At 46.2% G+C, this 21,146-nt stretch overlaps 1 protein-coding gene across 1 annotated transcript in view; it reads right to left on the minus strand.

Annotated features, from left to right (window-relative positions):
• Positions 1 to 412: 412 nt before the first annotated feature.
• Positions 413 to 21,146, minus strand: part of LOC120988980 (Fc receptor-like protein 5) — a 98,772-nt gene continuing 78,038 nt past the window's right edge. The window contains exons 8-9 of the mRNA XM_040416802.1: positions 11,096 to 11,136; positions 413 to 1,544 (exon numbers count right to left, since the gene is read on the minus strand). Coding sequence (XP_040272736.1) covers positions 1,518 to 1,544; positions 11,096 to 11,136 — 68 coding nt within the window. The 3' untranslated portion in view covers positions 413 to 1,517. The remainder of the gene's footprint in view (positions 1,545 to 11,095; positions 11,137 to 21,146) is intronic.

The following is a 21,146-nucleotide window of genomic DNA, read 5'->3' on the forward strand; positions in this document are numbered from 1 at the left end:
TGTGCCATATTTTCTCCACTTGATGATGTCTTCACTGTGTTCCATGGTATATCTAATGCTTTGGAAATTCTTTTGTACCCTTCTTCTGACTGATACCTTTTAACAATGAGATCCCTCTGATGCTTTGGAAGCTCTCTGTGATAGTTATTGCTGAGGGATGCGACTAAGAAAATTTCAGGAAAGACCAAATAGAGCAGCTGAACTTTATTTGGGGTTATTCAGAGGCACTTTAAATGATGGCAAGTGTATGCTGACTCCTATTTAACATGATTTTGAATGTGATTGCTTAATTCTGAACACAGCTACATCCCCAGTTATAGGAGGGTGTGCACACTTATGCAACCACATTATTTTATTATTATTATTTTGTTTCTTCCCTCCACCTAAAAAAATTCAGTTTGTTTTTCAATTGAGTTGTACAGTTTATAGGTCACATTAAAGGTGGAAAAAGTTCTGAAATTATTTATCTTTTTTCTAATTTTTTTACAGCACAGAAACCTGACATTTTAACAGGGGTGTGTAGACATTTTTCTATCCACTGTAAAAACTGAAAGGTTATTTAAAGGGATTATCCAAGTTTAGACAGACCTAGTCCCAGCTGCTGCGTTCGGTGGCTAATAATTCTGGGCCCGTTCTTCCTTTCCCTGCTGCACTGAGATCAACATCCGTTGACGGGGGACACACATGACTACTGCGCTACTGGTCACGTGACACACAAGGTGAGCAGGTCACCGCTGCAGCCTTAGATTAGCTGCTGCGGCCATGGGTTCCCAACATTAATGGAAGTTGATTTCAGCACAGCAGAGAGAGGAAGAGTTGGCCCAGGAGTGTTAGACATCGAACCCAGAGTTGTGAACCAGGTAAGTACTGCAGGTTGGCCATTCTCGGAGGTCTGTCTGATTCTTGGATAACTCTTTTAAGAAATAACGAAAAGGAAACAATAAACAACAATGAATCTGGATTATAGATTGCTGATCCTTATCATGCCCTTAGAGGTTGGATCTCATTATTGTGTCAGAACCAGTGTTGAGCGAACTTGTGTTTTCAAGTTCGGCATACAAGGTTCGGGTTATCTAAGAATTCAGTTATAATTCTCTCGTAACCCGAACTAGAACTTTGTACGCTGAACTTGAAAACACAAATTCCCTCATCCCTAGTCAGAACCCAATGAAAAAATCATGTGAAGAGGGGAACAATATACATGTTCTGTATCAAACACACTGCTACAGTATAATAGCAATGCAGAAACATTGCCTTATTATGGATTTAAGTGGCCATATCAGGTTGGTTGTCCATATTCTCTTAAAAGTACAGTAGCAAAACTTCAGCTCTTTGCTTCTCATCAGAGGTAGAAAGGGTTTCATATATGGTCAAGTCCAAGGAGTTCCTTGCTGTATGAACCCAAATTCACAGCAGTTATGCACCAACGCATATTGGTAAACCAAGGTGTGAACCACCCTGTGTAATTAAATAGGTAGCTGTCGTAGTGTTTTTGCCATTTTCATTCTTCTAGAAGGTTATAGTGAGGTGACTTTGCATCCACTCTATTAGAAGACAAAATTGATATTTGAGTCTAAAGCATAGTCTAGAGATGATTTACGACATCATAGTTTTTAAACTGAATATATTAAACAGTTCCTATACATTTATTTGATGTAGCTCACTTCTTGCTTAAATTGTACTGCCCTTCTTTAGAGCTATGGCTTTTCAAAATACTACAAGATACACTTGTCATTCTGATAAGGTGTATGTAGCAAATCATTAGAGAAAATATATAATATATTCTTGACTGTATGCAATTGTATGCAAATAAAGGAGGAATTCATCATGAGGGTAATATTTAGGCCCCTTGCAGACGAGCATGTTCGGATTAGGTCCGGATGCGTTGCGTCTGCGATCAGGGAAAATCATGCGAGTAGGTACGCAATTGCAGTCAGTTTTGACTGCGATTGCGTTTCGATGTTCAGTTTTTATTGCGCGGGTGCAAAACGCACGCGCGTGATAAAAAACTGACTGTTCGGGTTTGGGATCGGTGTTCTGTATATTTTATTATTTTCCATTATAACATGGTTATAATAAAAAATAATAGAATTCTTTCATTCAGAATGCTAAGTAAAAGGTCCATTGTGGGGTTAAAAAAATAAATAAAATGTAACTCACCTCATCCACTTGATCACGCAGCCGGACTCGTCTTCTTTCTTCTTCTTCTAAGGTTCTATCTTCATTCAGCAGGACCTGCGCTGACGTCACCGCGCTCACCACGTTATGAGCGTGATGACTTCACTGAAGGTCCTTTTCCAGTCAGATGCTGCAAGAAGAAGAAGAAAGAAGACGAGCCTGGCTGCGTGATCAAGTGGATGAGGTGAGTTAATTTTATTTTTATTTTTATCCCTACAATGGATCTTTTACTTAGCATTCTGAATTAAAGAATGCTATTATTTTCCATTATAACCATGTTATAATGGAAAATAATAAAGTAAATGGGGTCCCGGGTAACTCATCCCTGGTCTCCTTAGCAACCATGCATGAAAATCGCATGGCATCCGCAATTGCTTGCGGATGCTTGCGATTTTTATGCATCCCCATTCATTTCTATGGGGCCTGGGTTGCGTGAAAAACGCACAATATAGAACATGCTGCGATTTTCACGCAACGCACAAGTGATGCGTGAAAATCACTGCTCATCTGAACAGCCCCACTGAAGTGAATTGGTCCGGATTCAGTGCGGGTGCAATGCGTTCACCTCACGCATTGCACCCGCACGGAATTCTCGCCTGTGTGAAAGGGGCCTTAAGGTTCTTTTTGCCTGGTAAACCTACTACTTTTGTCTAGAAATGCTACTTTTTCTATGATACACGGTACTGGATTGGGTTTGTTACTTTTTTGGTGGCTTTTTTTTTAAGTCTCAATGATAAATTTAGAGTAAGGCCTCATGCACACGACCGTTGTTGTGGTCCGCATCCAAGCCGCAGTTTTTGTGGCTCGGATGCGGACCTATTCACTTCAATGGTGCCGCAATAGATGCGGACAGCACTCCGTGTGCTGTCCGCATCCGTTGCTCCGTTCCGTGGCCCCGCAAAAAAAATATAGCATGTCCTAATCTTGTCCATTTTGCGGACAAGAATAGGCATTTCTACAATGGGCCGCCTGTTCCGTTCCGCAAATTGCGGAAGGCACACGGGCGACTTCCTTTTTTTGCGGATCTGCGGTTTGCGGACCGCAAAAAACTGAACGGTCGTGTGCATGAGCCCTAATACTAATTAATATAGCTAACCATGCCCACTTTCCCACCCACTTTTCAAAACTGGAGCGAGTGGTGTAAAAATGCAAAAAGTCGCAAACTTTTTGTGCGAGAAAATCCAAATGGTCAGAAAGCCCTATTTTGCAACTTTTTGAAGCAATAATTTGTGTGCATGGTGTGATAAACTCAAAGAGGGAGATTTATCAAACTGGTATAAAGTAGAACTGGCTTAGTGTCTCATATCAACTAATCAGATTCCATCTTTTATTTTCCAAAGGAGCTATGAAAAATGAAAGGTGGAATCTGATTGGTTGCCATGGGCAATTAAGCCAGTTCTACTTTATACTAGTTTGATAGTTCTCCCCCAAAGTGTCCAGCGTATACACTGAAAGTTATATTGTGTAGAGCAGGCATGCTCAACCTGCGGTCCTCCTGCTGTTGCAAAACTACAACTCCCAGCATGCCCGAACAGCCTACAGCAGGGCATTGTGGGAGTTGTAGTTTTATAACAGCTGGAGGGCCGCAGGTTGGGCATGCCTGGTGTAGAGGATACAAGTATATTAATTTGGACTAGAGATGAGCAAACCAGTCAAGATTCGTTTCAGGTTTGGTTCGGACCCAAATCTGTTTGGGGCGAACCAAAGTTGCTCTAATTGCCCTGAAAGTTGCTATATAACCCCCTATAACCTCCTAGGACTCAGAATTTTTAGAGTGAATACAGAGGGTTCACCACAAGTTGTAAACCATTGGTGAGCCTCACAAACAGGAAGGCCAGATTAGAGTTTGCCAAACGACATCTAAAAAAGCCTTCACAGTTCTAGAACAACATCCTATAGATAGATGAGACCAAGATCAGAGTGATGGGAAGAGAAGAGTATGGAGAAGGAAAGGAACTTCTCATTATCCTAAGCATACCGTCTCATCAGTAAAGCATGGTGGTGGTAGTGTCATGGTGTGGGCATGTATGGCTGCCAATGGAACTAGTTATCTTGTATTTATTGATGATGTGACTGCTGACAAAAGCAGCAGGATGAATTCTGAAGTGTTTCAGGCAATATTATCTGCTCATATTCAGCCAAATGCTTCAGAACTCATTGGACGGCGCTTCGCAGTGCAGATGGACAATGACCCAAAGCATACTGCAAAAGCAACCAAAGAGTTTTTTAAGGGAAAGAAGTGGAATGTTATTTAATGGCCAAGTCAATCAGCTGACCTGAATCCAATTGAGCATGCATTTCACTTGCTGAAGACAAAACTAAAGGGAAAATGCCCCAAGAACAAGCAGGAACTGAAGACAGTAGCAGTAGAGGCCTGGCAGAGCATCACCAGGGATGAAACCCAGCATTTGGTGATGTCTATGCGTTCCAGACTTCAGGCTGTAATTGACTGCAAAGGATTTGCAACTAAGTATTAAAAAGTGAAAGTTTGATTTATGATTATTATTCTGTCCCATTACTTTTGGTTCCTTAACAAGTGGGAGGCACATATGCAAACTGTTGTATTTCCTACACCGTTCACCTGATTTGGATGTAAATGCCCTCAAATTAAAGCGGACAGTCTGCAGTTAAAGCACATCTTGTTTATTTCTTTTCAAATCTATTGTGGTGGTGTATAGAGCCAAACATGTTATAATTGTGTCGATGTCCCAATATTTATGGACCTGACTGTATAACCGCTGCACTGACTAACTGCTACAGCCGCTAGTTCTGTGAACCCCTGTACCACTACTTCCCGGCCAGGTAGGCTGCTGTGAAGCAGGTGCTCTACCCCGGGCACGTTTGGCTCCCAACCTCCCACTGCTGCCACCCTGCTGACTCCCAGCCTTGCTTTCAACACATATAGCCACCGACATGAACTGAGAATATATGTTTCTTTTTGTACTAAAATAGGCCAGTAAACGCTTTCAGCAGAAATAAATGCACCAGTGAAGTGCGTACCGTATTTTTCGCTTTATAAGACGCAACTGATGATAAGACGCACCTAGATTTTTGAGGAGGAAAATAAGAAAATATTTGAACCAAAAGGTGTGCTTTTGCTGGGTTTTGAACTAATGGTGGTCTGTGGATGACGCACTGTTATGGGGGGACCTGTGGATGACACTGTTATGGGGGGATCTGTGGATGACGCACTGTTATGGGGGGACCTGTGGATGACGCACTGTTATGGGGGGACCTGTGGATGACACTGTTATGGGGGGACCTGTGGATGACACTGTTATGGGGGGACCTGTGGATGACACTGTTATGGGGGGACCTGTGGATGACGCACTGTTATGGGGGATCTGTGGATGACGCATTGTTATGAGGGGGATGTGTGGATGATACACTACTATGGGGGATGTAGCATCATATATAGCATCTTATGTAATGGGGGTCACTATTCACACAGGGACAATATACTGTGACACATATGATACTGTGACCAGCATAAGATCATCTTATGCTGGTCACAGTATCATATGTGTCACAGTATATTGTCCCTGTGCGAATAGTGACCCCCATTACACCACAGGGCACACAGTAGACTTTATATGTAAAATCTTTTAATGGCTCTGCTTTCTTCTATACCAGTACTCACTATAAAAGCAGCAGTCCGGCCAGCACGTGACGTCACTCACTCAGTCACGCTCCTGCCAGCTTCATTAATGAAGTGGGAGGAGCATGACCGAGTGAGTGATGGACCGCTGCTTTCATAGTGAGTACTGGTATAGAAGAAAGCAGATTGTAATGAAGCAGTTTTTATATGTAAAGTCTATAATCTTCAAGCAGTATCTCTGCTTTTAACTAGGGCAATCCTCTGTAGTGCAACTCACTATGAAAGCGTCAGGCAGGGCGGCAGCGTAACCTCGCGATGCTCACTCATTCACGCTCCTCCCACTTCCTTAATGAATGAGTGAGCATCGCGAGGTTACGCTGCCGCCCTGCCTGCCGCTTTCATAGTGAGTTGCACTACAGAGGATTGCCCTAGTTAAAAGCAGAGATACTGCTTGAAGATTATAGACTTACATGTGAAAATTGCTGTGAGCGGGGCCCGATGTATTACAGTACAGTGACTGCATCGGGCCCCGCCGCGAGTGTTGCCAGCCTCCGTCCCCTCCTCCCACCCCTTTGATACATCGCGGCTTGCGATGTATCAGCGTCAGCAAAGTAAACATGGCAGTGTTCGCTTTATAAGACGCACTGCCATTTCCCCCCCACTTTTGGGGGGAAAAAAGTGCGTCTTATAAAGCGAAAAATACGGTATATACTTTTCTTTCTGTACTGAAATAGGCCACTGAATGCTTTTGCCGCAAATAAGTGCACCAGTGAAATGCGTATATATTTTTATTTTTTTACTGTAATACACCCCTATACGCTTTCAACAGAAATAGCTGCATAAGTGAACTGAGCATATATTTTTGGACTGAAATAGGCCACTATAAGCTTTCACCAGAATTAACTGCGGAAAAGCACTGAGAATATATTTTTCTTTTTTTTACTGTAATATGCGCCTATATGCTTTCCCCAGAAATAACTGCAACAGTGCAGTGCGTATATATTTGTCTTTTTTTTATGAAATACGTCCTATATGATTTCACCAGAAATAACTGCAGAAGTGACCTGAGAATATATATTTCTTGTTGGAATGAAATAGGCCACTATACACTTTAACCAGAAAACAATTAAATAGTGCAGTGCGTATATATATATTTTATTTTACTGAAGTAGACCACTATAATTTTCACCAGAAATAACTGCAACAGTGCAGTGCATATATATTTGTCTTTTTTTATGAAATACGCCCTATACGCTTTCAACACAAATAACTGCAACAGTGAAGTGAGTATATATTTTTCTTATTTTACTGAAATATGCCCCTATACGCTTTCACCAGAAATAACTGCAACAGTGCAGTGCGTATATTTTTTTCTTATTTTACTGAAATACGCTCATATACGCTTTTACCAGAAATAACTGCGCAGTGCGTATATTTTTTTCTTTTTTTAATGAAATACGCCCTTATACGCTTTCACCAGAAATAACTGTAGAAGTGACCTGAGAATATATATTTCTTGTTGGAATGAAATAGGCCACTATACGCTTTAACCAGAAAACATCTAAATAGTGCAGTGCGTACATATTTTTCTTATATTACTGAAATACACCCCTATAAGTTTTCACCAGAAATAACTGCAACAGTGCAGTACGTATATATTTGTCTTTTTTTTATGAAATACGCCCTATACGCTTTCAACAGAAATAACTGCAACAGTGAAGTGTGTATATATATATTTTATTTTACTGAAATATGCCCCTATACACTTTCACCAGAATTAACTGCAGAAATGCACTGAGAATATATATTTCTTTTTTTACTGTAATACGCCCCTATTGCAACAGTGCAGTGCATATATATATATTTCTTGCTGTACTGTAATATGCCATTATACGCTTTTAACAGAAATAACTGCAGAAGTGAAATGCGTATATATATTTTTCTTGTCGTACTGAATAAGATACTAAAATATAAGCCACTAAAGGCTTTCCAACATAACACTTGCAGCCCAATAACAAAAAGCTGCACTTGTAAATCACTTTTCTATCAATGTCCCTAGCGCCTTCTGCTGTCTCTCTCTGCACTAAGATGCTGTGAAATAATTCCTCCCTAAACTTTCCCTGCACTTATAAACCCTTTTTTTCAGTTTTTTTTTTTAAACATAGAGGTTTTTCCAATAGCTGTCTCTAGCGCCTTCACGCATCTGTCCCTGCACTCTGAATGCTGCCATATTTATAGGGCTGTGACATCACAGGGCTGGCTGCTGATTGACATGCCTGCATGCAGCCAATCTAGGTGATCCTGCCTTCCCAGAGTTCCATGCCCTATGTCCTCAGTCCTCACACGTGTAGCCGCCATTTTAGGAAAATTGTGATTTGTTACCACGAAGCACAAGGAAATTCGCATTCGTTGTGAATCAAATTTTTCCTGAAATTCTAAATGAATTCCACTTTGTCAGCTTCAATTCACTCATCTCTAATTCCAACCGTGTGCACATGGGATTCTCAAAAAGGGACGATTGAGGCTTGACACTCAATTTCACCTTAACACTCACAAGAAGATTGCTGCCCTAACCTTTGTACTGATGTAGTGATCATGTATATGTTCTGGTTTAATTAAATTTAACAATTTCTCCCCAAAAAATTACATTTTGACAGTATGGAAATGAAATTCATGGAAACGGATGACTGAGGCCTGACACTCAATTTGTTATTATCTATGCTATATAGTCCAAAAAATATAAAATTATGGAGAAATAAATGAACATTAACGGATGATTAAGGGCCAAGCGTCACAATCAAAATCACATTTGACTTACACTCACCTAAAGAATTATTAGGAACACCATACTAATAAGGTGTTGGACCCCCTTTTGCCTTCAGAACTGCCTTAATTCTACGTGGCATTGATTCAACAAGGTGCTGATAGCATTCTTTAGAAATGTTGGCCCATATTGATAGGATAGCATCTTGCAGTTGATGGAGATTTGAGGGATGCACATCCAGGGCACAAAGCTCCCGTTCCACCACATCCTAAAGATGCTCTATTGGGTTGAGATCTGGTGACTGTGGGGGCCATTTTAGTACAGTGAACTCATTGTCATGTTCAAGAAACCAATTTGAAATGATTTGAGCTTTGTGACATGGTGCATTATCCTGCTGGAAGTAGCCATCAGAGGATGGGTACATGGTGGTCATGAAGGGATGGACATGGTCAGAAACAATGCTCAGGTAGCCCGTGGCATTTAAACGATGCCCAACTGGCACTAAGGGGCCTAAAGTGTGCCCAGAAAACATCCCCCACACCATTACATCACCACCACCAGCCTGCACAGTGGTAACAAGGCATGATGGATACATGTTCTCATTCTGTTTACGCCAAATTCGGACTCTACCATTTGAATGTCTCAACAGAAATCGAGACTCATCAGACCAGGCAACATTTTTCCAGTCTTCAACAGTCCAATTTTGGTGAGCTCGTGCAAATTGTAGCCTCTTTTTCCTATTTGTAGTGGAGATGAGTGGTACCCGGTGGGGTCTTCTGCTGTTGTAGCCCATCCGCCTCAAGGTTGTGCGTGTTGTGGCTTCACAAATGCTTTGCTGCATACCTCGGTTGTAACGAGTGGTTATTTCAGTCAACGTTGCTCTTTTATCAGCTTGAATCAGTCGGCCCATTCTCCTCTGACTTCTAGCATCCACAAGGCATTTTTGCCCACAGGACTGCCGCATACTGGATGTTTTTCCCTTTTCACACTATTCTTTGTAAACCCTAGAAATGGTTGTGCGTGAAAATCCCAGTAACTGAGCAGATTGTGAAATACTCAGACCGGCCCGTCTGGCACCAACAACCATGCCACGCTCAAAATTGCTTAAATCACCTTTCTTTTCCATTCTGACATTCAGTTTGGAGTTCAGGAGATTGTCTTGACCAGGACCACACCCCTAAATGCATTGAAGCAACTGCCATGTGATTGGTTGACTAGACAATTGCATTAATGAGAAATAGAACAGGTGTTCCTAATAATTCTTTAGGTGAGTGTATATACGTATATATGCTGGTTTAATTAAATTGAACAATCCCCCCCAAAAAAATAAAAAATTCTAACCGCGTGGATATAGGATAAATGGAAATGGACGGTCGAGGCCTGATGCTCATATTCACGTTAACACTCTCAGGTAAATTGTTACCCTAGTATGTATTGGTGTACTGATCATCTATATGCTGGTTTGAGTAAATTCAATAACCCCCTCCCCCAAAAAAAAAATAATAATAATTAGGGGAGTCAATAAACTGATTTAACCCTAATATTTTGTTCTCATGCACTCATCACTGATATGGTTTTTCAAACTAGAACAAAAAATAATAAGAAAATGTGAGATTTGACTAGCTTTCAATATGCTATGCAAGATTGATGGTAGAACATACAGTTTTTGCTTATACAAAATATGTATATCTATTAAAAATTTTCTATTAAAAATTGTCATGTTTAAAGAATGAACCTAAAGGCATTCTATTATGCATACTGTTGTTGAATTGCATTATGTTCTTTCGTAACAGAACCCATAAAGCAATTCAGAGTAAACCCGAACTCGAACTTCAAAAACTGAAGTTCGCTCATCCCTACTCATATAAACACTTATTTAAGGCTACTTTCACACCTGCAATAGGTGCGGATCCGTCTGGTATCTGCACAGACGGATCCGCACCTATAATGCAAACGCTTAGATCCGTTCAGAACGGATCCGTTTGCATTACCATGAACAAAAAAAAAAAAAAAAAAAAATTAATTTTTTTGTTCATGATAATGCAAACGGATCCGTTTTGACTTTACATTGAAAGTCAATGGGGGACGGATTCGTCTGAAAATTGAGCCATATTGTGTCAACTTCAAACGGATCCGTCCCCATTGACTTACATTGTAAGTCTGGACGGATCAGTTTGCCTCCGCACGGCCAGGCGGACACCTGAACGCTGCAAGCTGCGTTCAGGGGTCCGCCTGCTGAGCGGAGCGGAGGACAAACAGTGCCAAACTGATGCATTCTGAGCGGATCCGCATCCACTCAGAATGCATTAGAGCTGGGCGGATCCGTTCGGGGCCGCTTGTGAGAGCCTTCAAACGGAACTCACAAGCGGAGCCCCGAACGCTAGTGTGAAAGTAGCCTAAGCCATATTCTTATCAAACTGATCAGAATTAAGCTATAATGTATTTTGTTAAGTGTAAGCACAATCCTACTTCATGCTGTTTAAATGCAGTTCTCTAAAAGTGAGTCACTCGTGGTATGTTATACATTTAAGTATTAAAGAAATTATTCAACTTACATTATGAACTGGTTTTGACTCTTCAGTATATTTTTTTGTATCTGTAATAGAAAATAAAAAAGTTATGAATCTACAGTTGATTCTGCTCAAGTAAGGACTACATATACTGTAATTTATGCAGCATCAGATTATACCACAATCAAAAGAGATAATACTCCTGGGGTTTCCATTATTTATGGACTTCTACTACTACATCCCTAGTGAGCATATCCCAATCAAAAATTCCATCCAAAGAAACTGCATGGTTGTAGCAATGCTATTATTCTGACTCTGTATTGTGATATTACTTTTACTACTAGGCTACCTGCACACATTGCTGATTACACACATTTTTTCCACGCTGATTCAAAACTGCAGCATAACACAGTACCAGCGAAGTACAGTATATAGTATATAGGATTACACAAATCTCACGTTTACTTTGTTTTTTCCTCACGTGGGGAAATTGACCAGCCTTCCGGATTCTTAAATCTGCAGCATGTCAATTCTTTGTGTGGTTCTTTTGTGTGGATTTCACACTTTCAATGCAACGATAACATCTAGCAAAACCACATCAAATCTGCACCAAAAACTGTAAGTAACACATGCAGAAACCCACAGAAATGAGCATGGCAATTTGTTTGATATTTGTGAAAGAAAGCCAAACCCAAGTGCAGGCAGCCTTATGCTTTAATTCTTTTGTAGGCTTCTTATGCCAGTTTTATGCAAAGTGTATTGATTAACCCCTTAAGGACTTAGGGCGTACCGGTACGCCCTATTTCCCAAGTCCTTAAGGACTCAGGGCGTACCGGTACGTCCTAACTTTTAATCGTGATTGTGGCGCGGCGGGGGTTAATCCGAACAGGATGTCCGCTGAAATCATTCAGCGGGCATCCTGTCACAACGCCTGGGGGGGTCATGTGACCCCCCCGCATCTGCGATCGCAGAAAACCGCAGGTCAATTCAGACCTGCGGTTTGCTGCGTTTCCGGTCCATTCGGGTCTCCGGTGACCCGATGAACCGGAAAAAGACTGTGATCGGTGGTGTGATTACACACCACCAATCACAGTCCATGCATTTGGGAGAGGCGGTGCTGGCCGTGGTGCTGATGCCTGCTGTCCAGGGTGCTGATTGGTGCAGGGAGAGAGGCGCGAGATTCAAACTTCCAGCGCTCCTCTCTCCCCTCCTCTTCCTGTTCAGCACCTGCACCCTGCAGCACCGTCCTCACCAGGCTCCTGCGATTCCCCATCGGCACCCATCACCCTCCTGCACCCATCACCCTCCTACCCTCTAGGTAGGTTAGGGTCAGTGAGGGAGAGGCACCGTTAGGCAGGGATAAAAGGGAAAAGTTAGTTCGGAAAAATAAAAATCACTTTTATCTAAACTTTTTTTTTTTCAGCTTTGAGACCCTAGACCCACCCTGCCACTTGCCCCCCCCCCCCCCACCACATTTTTTTTTGCGTGCGCTGACTGGCCAGCACTCTTAACGACCGGCCACTGTTAGCGCATCGCCCGCCCCACCGCTGATCAGCGTTGTACCGCTGATCAGCAAGTTTGAACTTTTTTTTTTTCTAACACTTCTCCATTTATTTATTTTTTTACTTTTTAGTACGCGAACACCCATGCCCCCACACACACGCACATACAATAAAGGTTTACACGCACGCACATACACACGCACATACACATACCCATGGTCTGCCGGATGTTCTCGGTGGAGGAGGCATACGCCCAGATTGCCTCCGACTTCGAGAGCCCCAGTGAGGATGACCCCACGTTCCTCTTGTCATCCGCATCCTCCTCATCATCATCTGATGACGATGAGCCCCCAAGGCGGCGGAGACGCCGCCAGGCGGAGCCAGGGGCCCCACATGCTAGGGACCCTGTGGCCCACCCTAGTACGAGCCGCCCTGGGGCTCATACTGGTTTCCCGGCCCACCAAATAAGCCCACCGGAGCCCCCTGCCGGTAAACTTAGCTGGTGTCCCCCAGTGGATTTTGTTGGCAATCCAGGAATCCAGATTCCCACAGTGGGGTTTACTGAAATGGACTTTTTTAGTTTTTTTTTCAGTAACCCATTTGTGAATCTGATGGTGGAGCAGACGAACCTGTTCGTTGCTCAGCACCCGGGCTCATTTTTGGCTAGACCCGGTGGCTGGACGCCGGTCAGTGCAGCCGAGATGAGGACATTTTGGGGCCTCGTGCTGCACATGGGTCTAGTGCAAAAACCCAGTGTCAGGCAATACTGGAGTTGGGACGTCCTCTACCAGACCCCACTCTACAGTATGGCCATGACACGTCCCCGGTTTGAGGCCATCCGGAAATGTCTGCATTATTCAGATAATGCAGCATGTCCCCCCCGAGGTGATCCTGCCCATGACCGTCTGTATAAGATACGGCCGGTCATCGATCACTTCGGGGCCAAATTTGTGCAGGCCTACGTACCTGGAAGGGAGGTAACGGTTGATGAGTATATCGTTGCATTCAAGGGGAGACTCAGTTTCCGCCAATACATTCCCGGGCGAGGTATGGCGTGAAAATGTACAAAATTTGTGAGAGTACCTCAGGGTACACTTACAAATTTCGTGTGTACGAGGGGCGAGATTCCCGTATTGATCCCCCAGAATGTCCCCCCACTCTGGGTGTTAGCAAGAAACTCGTGTGGGACCTTATGTACCCACTGCTAGATAAGGGTTACCACTTGTACATGGATAACTTTTATACTAGCATTCCCTTGTTCAGGTCCCTTGCCACCAGATCCACATTCGCTTGTGGGACCGTGCGGAAAAATCAACGCGGCCTCCTTACCTACCCCCCTCCAGGTACCTAACCCCAGAGGTGTGACCCGTGCCCTTACCAGTGAAAACCTGTTGCTGGTCAGGTATAAGGACAAGAGGGATGTCTTTTTCCTGTCCACAATCCACGGTAACAGCACCACCCCCGTCTCTGTGCGAGGTACCACGGCAACGGTCCTCAAGCCCGATTGTATCGTCGACTACAATAGGTATATGGGAGGAGTTGATCTCTCTGATCAAGTCCTCAAGCCATATAATGCCATGCGCAAAACACGGGCATGGTACAAAAAAGTTGCGGTCTACTTGGTGCAGGTTGCCATGTACAACTCTTTTGTACTATCCCGAAGCGCTGGCAGCACAGGGACATTCCTCCAATTCTATGAGGCAGTCCTCAAGGACCTGATCATTTCGGACCGGGAAAGAGCAGGCCGGAGTACCTCGGGAATTGGAGGCGCCCGGATCGTCCCTGGCCAACATTTTCCAGGTGTGGTCCCCCATACTGGAAAGAAGGGACGAACCCCAAAAAAAAGTGCAGAGTGTGTCGCAGTAGGGGGATACGGAAGGACACCACCACTCAGTGTGACACGTGCCCCGATCATCTGGGCCTCTGCATTATCGATTGCTTCAGGGAGTATTACACTTCCATGGAGTACAACATTTTTATAATCCCCAACAGTCCCCTAGAGAACATAAAAAACTATGTCTCTCAGAATTTGGAGACACGGAAACAATTTTTTTCCCCCAAAAAAATATTTGTTTTAGTGCAGGCATCCTCAAACTGCGGCCCTACAGATGCTGTAAAACTATAACTCCCAGCATGCCTAGACAACCTACAGCCATCAGCAGGGCATGGTGGGAATTGTAGTTGCACAATATCTGGAGGGCCGCAGTTTGAGGATGCCCAACCCCCCTCATCCCCCCCGGATGAACAGCATTAAAAAATAAAAAATGTGTAAAAAAAAAGCCATTTTTTGTCACCTAACATCACAAAAAGTGTAATAGCGAGTAGAGTTGAGCAACACCTGGATGTTCGGGTTCGAGAAGTTCGGCCGAACTTCCCGAAAATGTTCGGGTTCGGGATCCGAACCCGAACCGAACTTCGTCCCGAACCCGAACCCCATTGAAGTCAATGGGGACCCAAACTTTTGGGCACTAAAAAGGCTGTAAAACAGCCCAGGAAAGAGCTAGAGGGCTGCAAAAGGCAGCAACATGTAGGTAAATCCCCTGCAAACAAATGTGGATAGGGAAATGAATTAAAATAAAAATTAAAAAAATAAAAATTACCCAATATCAATTGGACAGAGGTCCCATAGCAGAGAATCTGGCTTCACATCAGCAGAGAATCAGTCTCTTCATGCCATAGCAAAGAATCTGGCTTCATGTCAGCAGAGAATCAGTCTCTTCATGCCATAGCAGAGAATCTGGCTTCATGTCACCCACCACTGGAACAGGCCACTGTCACATATTTAGGCCCCGGCACCCAGACAGAGGAGAGAGGTCCCGTAACAGAGAATCTGGCCTTATGTCAGCACAGAATCTGTCTTCATGTCATAGCAGAGAATCAGGCTTCACGTCACCCACCACTGGAACAGGCCACTGTCACACATTTAGGCCCAGGCACCCAGGCAGAGGAGAGAGGTCCCGTAACAGAGAATCTGGCCTTATGTCAGCGCAGAATCAGTCTTCATGTCATAGCAGAGAATCAGGCTTCACGTCACCCACCACTGGAACAGGCCACTGTCACACATTTAGGCCCAGGCACCCAGGCAGAGGAGAGAGGTCTCGTAACAGAGAATCTGGCCTTATGTCAGCAGAGAATCAGTCTTCATGTCATAGCAGAGAATCAGGCTTCACGTCACCCACCACTGGAACAGGCCACTGTCACACATTTAGGCCCAGGCACCCAGGCAGAGGAGAGAGGTCCCGTAACAGAGAATCTGGCCTTATGTCAGCACAGAATCTGTCTTCATGTCATAGCAGAGAATCAGGCTTCACGTCACCCACCACTGGAACAGGCCACTGTCACATATTTAGGCCCCGGCACCCAGGCAGAGGAGAGAGGTCCCGTAACAGAGAATCTGGCCTTATGTCAGCACAGAATCTGTCTTCATGTCATAGCAGAGAATCAGGCTTCACGTCACCCACCACTGGAACAGGCCACTGTCACACATTTAGGCCCAGGCACCCAGGCAGAGGAGAGAGGTCCCGTAACAGAGAATGTGGCCTTATGTCAGCACAGAATCTGTCTTCATGTCATAGCAGAGAATCAGGCTTCACGTCACCCACCACTGGAACAGGCCACTGTCACACATTTAGGCCCAGGCACCCAGGCAGAGGAGAGAGGTCCCGTAACAGAGAATCTGGCCTTATGTCAGCGCAGAATCAGTCTTCATGTCATAGCAGAGAATCAGGCTTCACGTCACCCACCACTGGAACAGGCCACTGTCACACATTTAGGCCCAGGCACCCAGGCAGAGGAGAGAGGTCCCGTAACAGAGAATCTGGCCTTATGTCAGCGCAGAATCTGTCTTCATGTCATAGCAGAGAATCAGGCTTCACGTCACCCACCACTGGAACAGGCCACTGTAACACATTTAGGCCCAGGCACCCAGGCAGAGGAGAGAGGTCCCGTAACAGAGAATCTGGCCTTATATCAGCACAGAATCTGTCTTCATGTCATAGCAGAGAATCAGGCTTCACGTCACCCACCACTGGAACAGGCCACTGTAACACATTTAGGCCCAGGCACCCAGGCAGAGGAGAGAGGTCCCGTAACAGAGAATCTGGCCTTATATCAGCACAGAATCTGTCTTAATGTCATAGCAGAGAATCAGGCTTCACGTCACCCACCACTGGAACAGGCCACTGTCACATGTTTAGGCCCCGGCACCCAGGCAGAGGAGAGAGGTCCCGTAACAGAGAATCTGGCCTTATGTCAGCACAGAATCTGTCTTCATGTCATAGCAGAGAATCAGGCTTCACGTCACCCACCACTGGAACAGGCCACTGTCACACATTTAGGCCCAGGCACCCAGGCAGAGGAGAGAGGTCCCGTAACAGACAATCTGGCCTTATGTCAGTGCAGAATCTGTCTTCATGTCATAGCAGAGAATCAGGCTTCACGTCACCCACCACTGGAACAGGCCACTGTCACATATTTAGGCCCCGGCACCCAGGCTGAGGGGAGAGGTCCCGTAACAGAGAATCTGGCCTTATGTCAGCACAGAATCTGTCTTCATGTCATAGCAGAGAATCAGGCTTCACGTCACCCACCACTGGAACAGGCCACTGTCACACATTTAGGCCCAGGCACCCAGGCCTAGGAGAGAGGTCCCGTAACAGAGAATCTGGCCTTATGTCGGCACAGAATCTGTCTTCATGTCATAGCAGAGAATCAGGCTTCACGTCACCCACCACTGGAACAGGCCACTGTCACACATTTAGGCCCAGGCACCCAGGCAGAGGAGAGAGGTCCCGTAACAGAGAATCTGGCCTTATGTCAGCAAAGGATCAGTCTTCATGTCATAGCAGAGAATCAGGCTTCACGTCACCCACCACTGGAACAGGCCACTGTCACACATTTAGGCCCCGGCACCCAGACAGAGGAGAGGTTCATTCAACTTTGGGTTGCCCCGCAATATAATGGTAAAATGAAATTAAAAATAGTATTGAATGAGGAAGTGCCCTGGAGTAGAATAATATATTGTTAAGGGGAGGTAGTTAATATCTAATCTGCACAAGGGATAGACAGGTCCTGTGGGATCCATGCCTGGTTCATTTTTATGAACGTCAGCTTGTCCACATTGGCTGTAGACAGGCGGCTGCGTTTGTCTGTAATGACGCCCCCTGCCGTGCTGAATACACGTTCAGACAAAACGCTGGCCGCCGGGCAGGCCAGCACCTCCAAGGCATAAAAGGCTAGCTCTGGCCACGCGGACAATTTGGAGACCCAGAAGTTGAATGGGGCCGAACCATCAGTCAGTACGTGGAGGGGTGTGCACAGGTACTGTTCCACCATGTTAGTGAAATGTTGCCTCCTGCTAACACGTTCCGTATCAGGTGGTGGTGCAGTTAGCTGTGGCGTGGTGACAAAACTTTTCCACATCTCTGCCATGCTAACCCTGCCCTCAGAGGAGCTGGCCGCGACACAGCTGCGTTGGCGACCTCTTGCTCCTCCTCTGCCTTCGCCTTGGGCTTCCACTGGTTCCCCTGGGACATTTGGGAATGCACTCAGTAGCGCGTCTACCAACGTGCGCTTGTACTCGCGCATCTTCTTATCACGCTCCAGTGTAGGAAGTAAGGTGGGCACATTGTCTTTGTACCGGGGATCCAGCAGGGTTGCAACCCAGTAGTCCGCACACGTTAAAATGTGGGCAACTCTGCTGTCGTTGCGCAGGCACTGCAGCATGTAGTCGCTCATGTGTGCCAGGCTGCCCAGAGGTAAGGACAAGCTGTCCTCTGTGGGAGGCGTATCGTCATTGTCCTGTGTTTCCCCCCAGCCACGCACCAGTGATGGGCCCGAGCTGCTTTGGGTGCCACCCCGCTGTGAACATGCTTCATCCTCATCCTTCTCCACCTCCTCCTCATCCTCGTCCTCCTCGTCCTCCAGTAGTAGGCCCTGTCTGGCCACATTTGTACCTGGCCTCTGGTGTTGCAAAAAACCTCCCTCTGAGTCACTTCGAAGAGACTGGCCTGAAAGTGCTAAAAATGACCCCTCTTCCTCCTCTTCCTCCTGGGCCACCTCCTCTTCCATCATCGCCCTAAGTGTTTTCTCAAGGAGACATAGAAGTGGTATTGTAACGCTGATAACGGCGTCATCGCCACTGGCCATGTTGGTGGAGTACTCGAAACAACGCAACAGGGCACACAGGTCTCGCATGGAGGCCCAGTCATTGGTGGTGAAGTGTGTCTGATCCGCAGTGCGACTGACCCGTGCGTGCTGCAGCTGAAACTCCACTATGGCCTGCTGCTGCTCGCACAGTCTGTCCAGCATATGCAAGGTGGAGTTCGGGAAGGCCGAAGTTACGCTGTAGCGCAGACAGGCGAGCAGCGGCAGGGTGTGAACGCCGGAAGCGCGAACAGACGGCCCGCACTTTATGCAGCAGCTCTGACATGTCGGGGTAGTTGCGAATGAACTTCTGCACCACCAAATTCAGCACATGCACCAGGCAAGGGATGTGCGTCAAACCGGCAAGTCCCAGAGCTGCAACGAGATTTTGCCCATTATCGCACACCACCAGGCCGGGCTTGAGGCTCACCGGCAGCAACCACTCGTCGGTCTGTTGTTTTATACCCCGCCACAACTCCTGTGCGGTGTGGGGCCTGTCCCCCAAACATATGAGTTTCAGAATGGCCTGCTGACGTTTACCCCGGGCTGTGCTGAAGTTGGTGGTAAAGGTGTGTGGCGGACTGGATGAGCAGGTGGAAGAAGAGGAGGAGGAAGCTGAGTAGGAGGAGGAGGAGACAGGAGGCAAAGAATGTTGCCCTGCGATCCTTGGCGGCGGAAGGACGTGCGCCAAACAGCTCTCCGCCTGGGGTCCAGCCGCCACTACATTTACCCAGTGTGCAGTTAGGGAGATATAGCGTCCCTGGCCGTGCTTACTGGTCCACGTATCTGTGGTTAGGTGGACCTTGCCACAGATGGCGTTGCGTAGTGCACACTTGATTTTATCGGACACTTGTTTGTGCAGGGAAGGCACGGCTCTCTTGGAGAAGTAGTGGCGGCTGGGAACAACATACTGTGGGACAGCAAGTGACATGAGCTGTTTGAAGCTGTGTGTGTCCACCAGCCTAAATGACAGCATTTCATAGGCCAGTAGTTTAGAAATGCTGGCATTCAGGGCCAGGGATCGAGGGTGGCTAGGTGGGAATTTACGCTTTCTCTCAAATGTTTGTGAGATGGAGATCTGAACGCTGCCGTGTGACATGGTTGAGATGCTTGGTGACGAAGGTGGTGGTGTTGGTGGTACATCCCATGTTTATTGGGCGGCAGGTGCCAACGTTCCTCCAGAGGCAGAGGAAGAGGCTGAGGCGGCGGCAGCAGCAGCAGAAGAGGCCGAGGCGGCGGCAGCAGCAGAAGAGGCCGAGGCGGCGGCAGCAGCAGAAGAGGCCGAGGCGGCAGCAGCAGAAGAGGTAGCAGGGGGAGCCTGAGTGACTTCCTTGTTTTAAAGGTGTTTACTCCACTGCAGTTCATGCTTTGCATGCAGGTGCCTGGTCATGCAGGTTGTGCTAAGGTTTAGAACGTTAATGCCTCGCTTCAGGCTCTGATGGCACAGTGTGCAAACCACTCGGGTCTTGTCGTCAGCACATTGTTTGAAGAAGTGCCATGCCAGGGAACTCCTTGAAGCTGCCTTTGGGGTGCTCGGTCCCAGATGGCGGCGGTCAGTAGCAGGCGGACTCTCTTGGCGGCGGGTGTTCTGATTTTGCCCACTGCTCCCTCTTTTGCTACGCTGTTGGCTCGGTCTCACCACTGCCTCTTCCTCCGAACTCTGAAAGTCAGTGGCACGACCTTCATTCCATGTGGGGTCTAGGACCTCATCGTCCCCTGCATCGTCTTCCACCCAGTCTTGATCCCTGACCTCCTGTTCAGTCTGCACACTGCAGAAAGACGCAGCAGTTGGCACCTGTGTTTCGTCATCATTAGAGACGTGCTGAGGTGGTATTCCCATGTCCTCATCATCAGGAAACATAAGTGGTTGTGCGTTAGTGCATTCTATCTCTTCCACCCCTGGGGAAGGGCTAGGTGGATGCCCTTGGGAAACCCTGGCAGCAGAGTCTTCAAACAGCATAAGAGACTGCTGCATAACTTGAGGCTCAGACAGTTTCCCTGATATGCATGGGGGTGATGTGACAGACCGATAGGCTTGGTTTTCATGCGCCATCTGTGCACTTTCTGCAGACGACTGGGTGGGAGATAATGTGAACGTGCTGGATCCACTGTCGGCCACCCAATTGACTAATGCCTGTACCTGCTCAGGCCTTACCATCCTTAGAACGGCATTGGGCCCCACCAAATATCGCTGTAAATTCTGCTGGCTACTGGGACCTGAGGTAGTTGGTTCACTAGGACGTGTGGCTGTGGCAGAACGGCCACGTCCTCTCCCAGCACCAGAGGGTCCACTAACACCACCACGACCATGTCCACGTCCGCGTCCCTTATTAGATGTTTTCCTCATTGTTCCCGTTCACCACAATTTTGAGAATGGCAAATTTGGGAATAGTTTTTTAACCCAGAACAAAAAGTGTGCTTTTACGGTCACTACAAATAACTTGACCAGC

The sequence above is a fragment of the Bufo bufo genome, chromosome 2 (assembly GCF_905171765.1).
Source record: "Bufo bufo chromosome 2, aBufBuf1.1, whole genome shotgun sequence".
Lineage (NCBI taxonomy): Eukaryota > Metazoa > Chordata > Amphibia > Anura > Bufonidae > Bufo > Bufo bufo.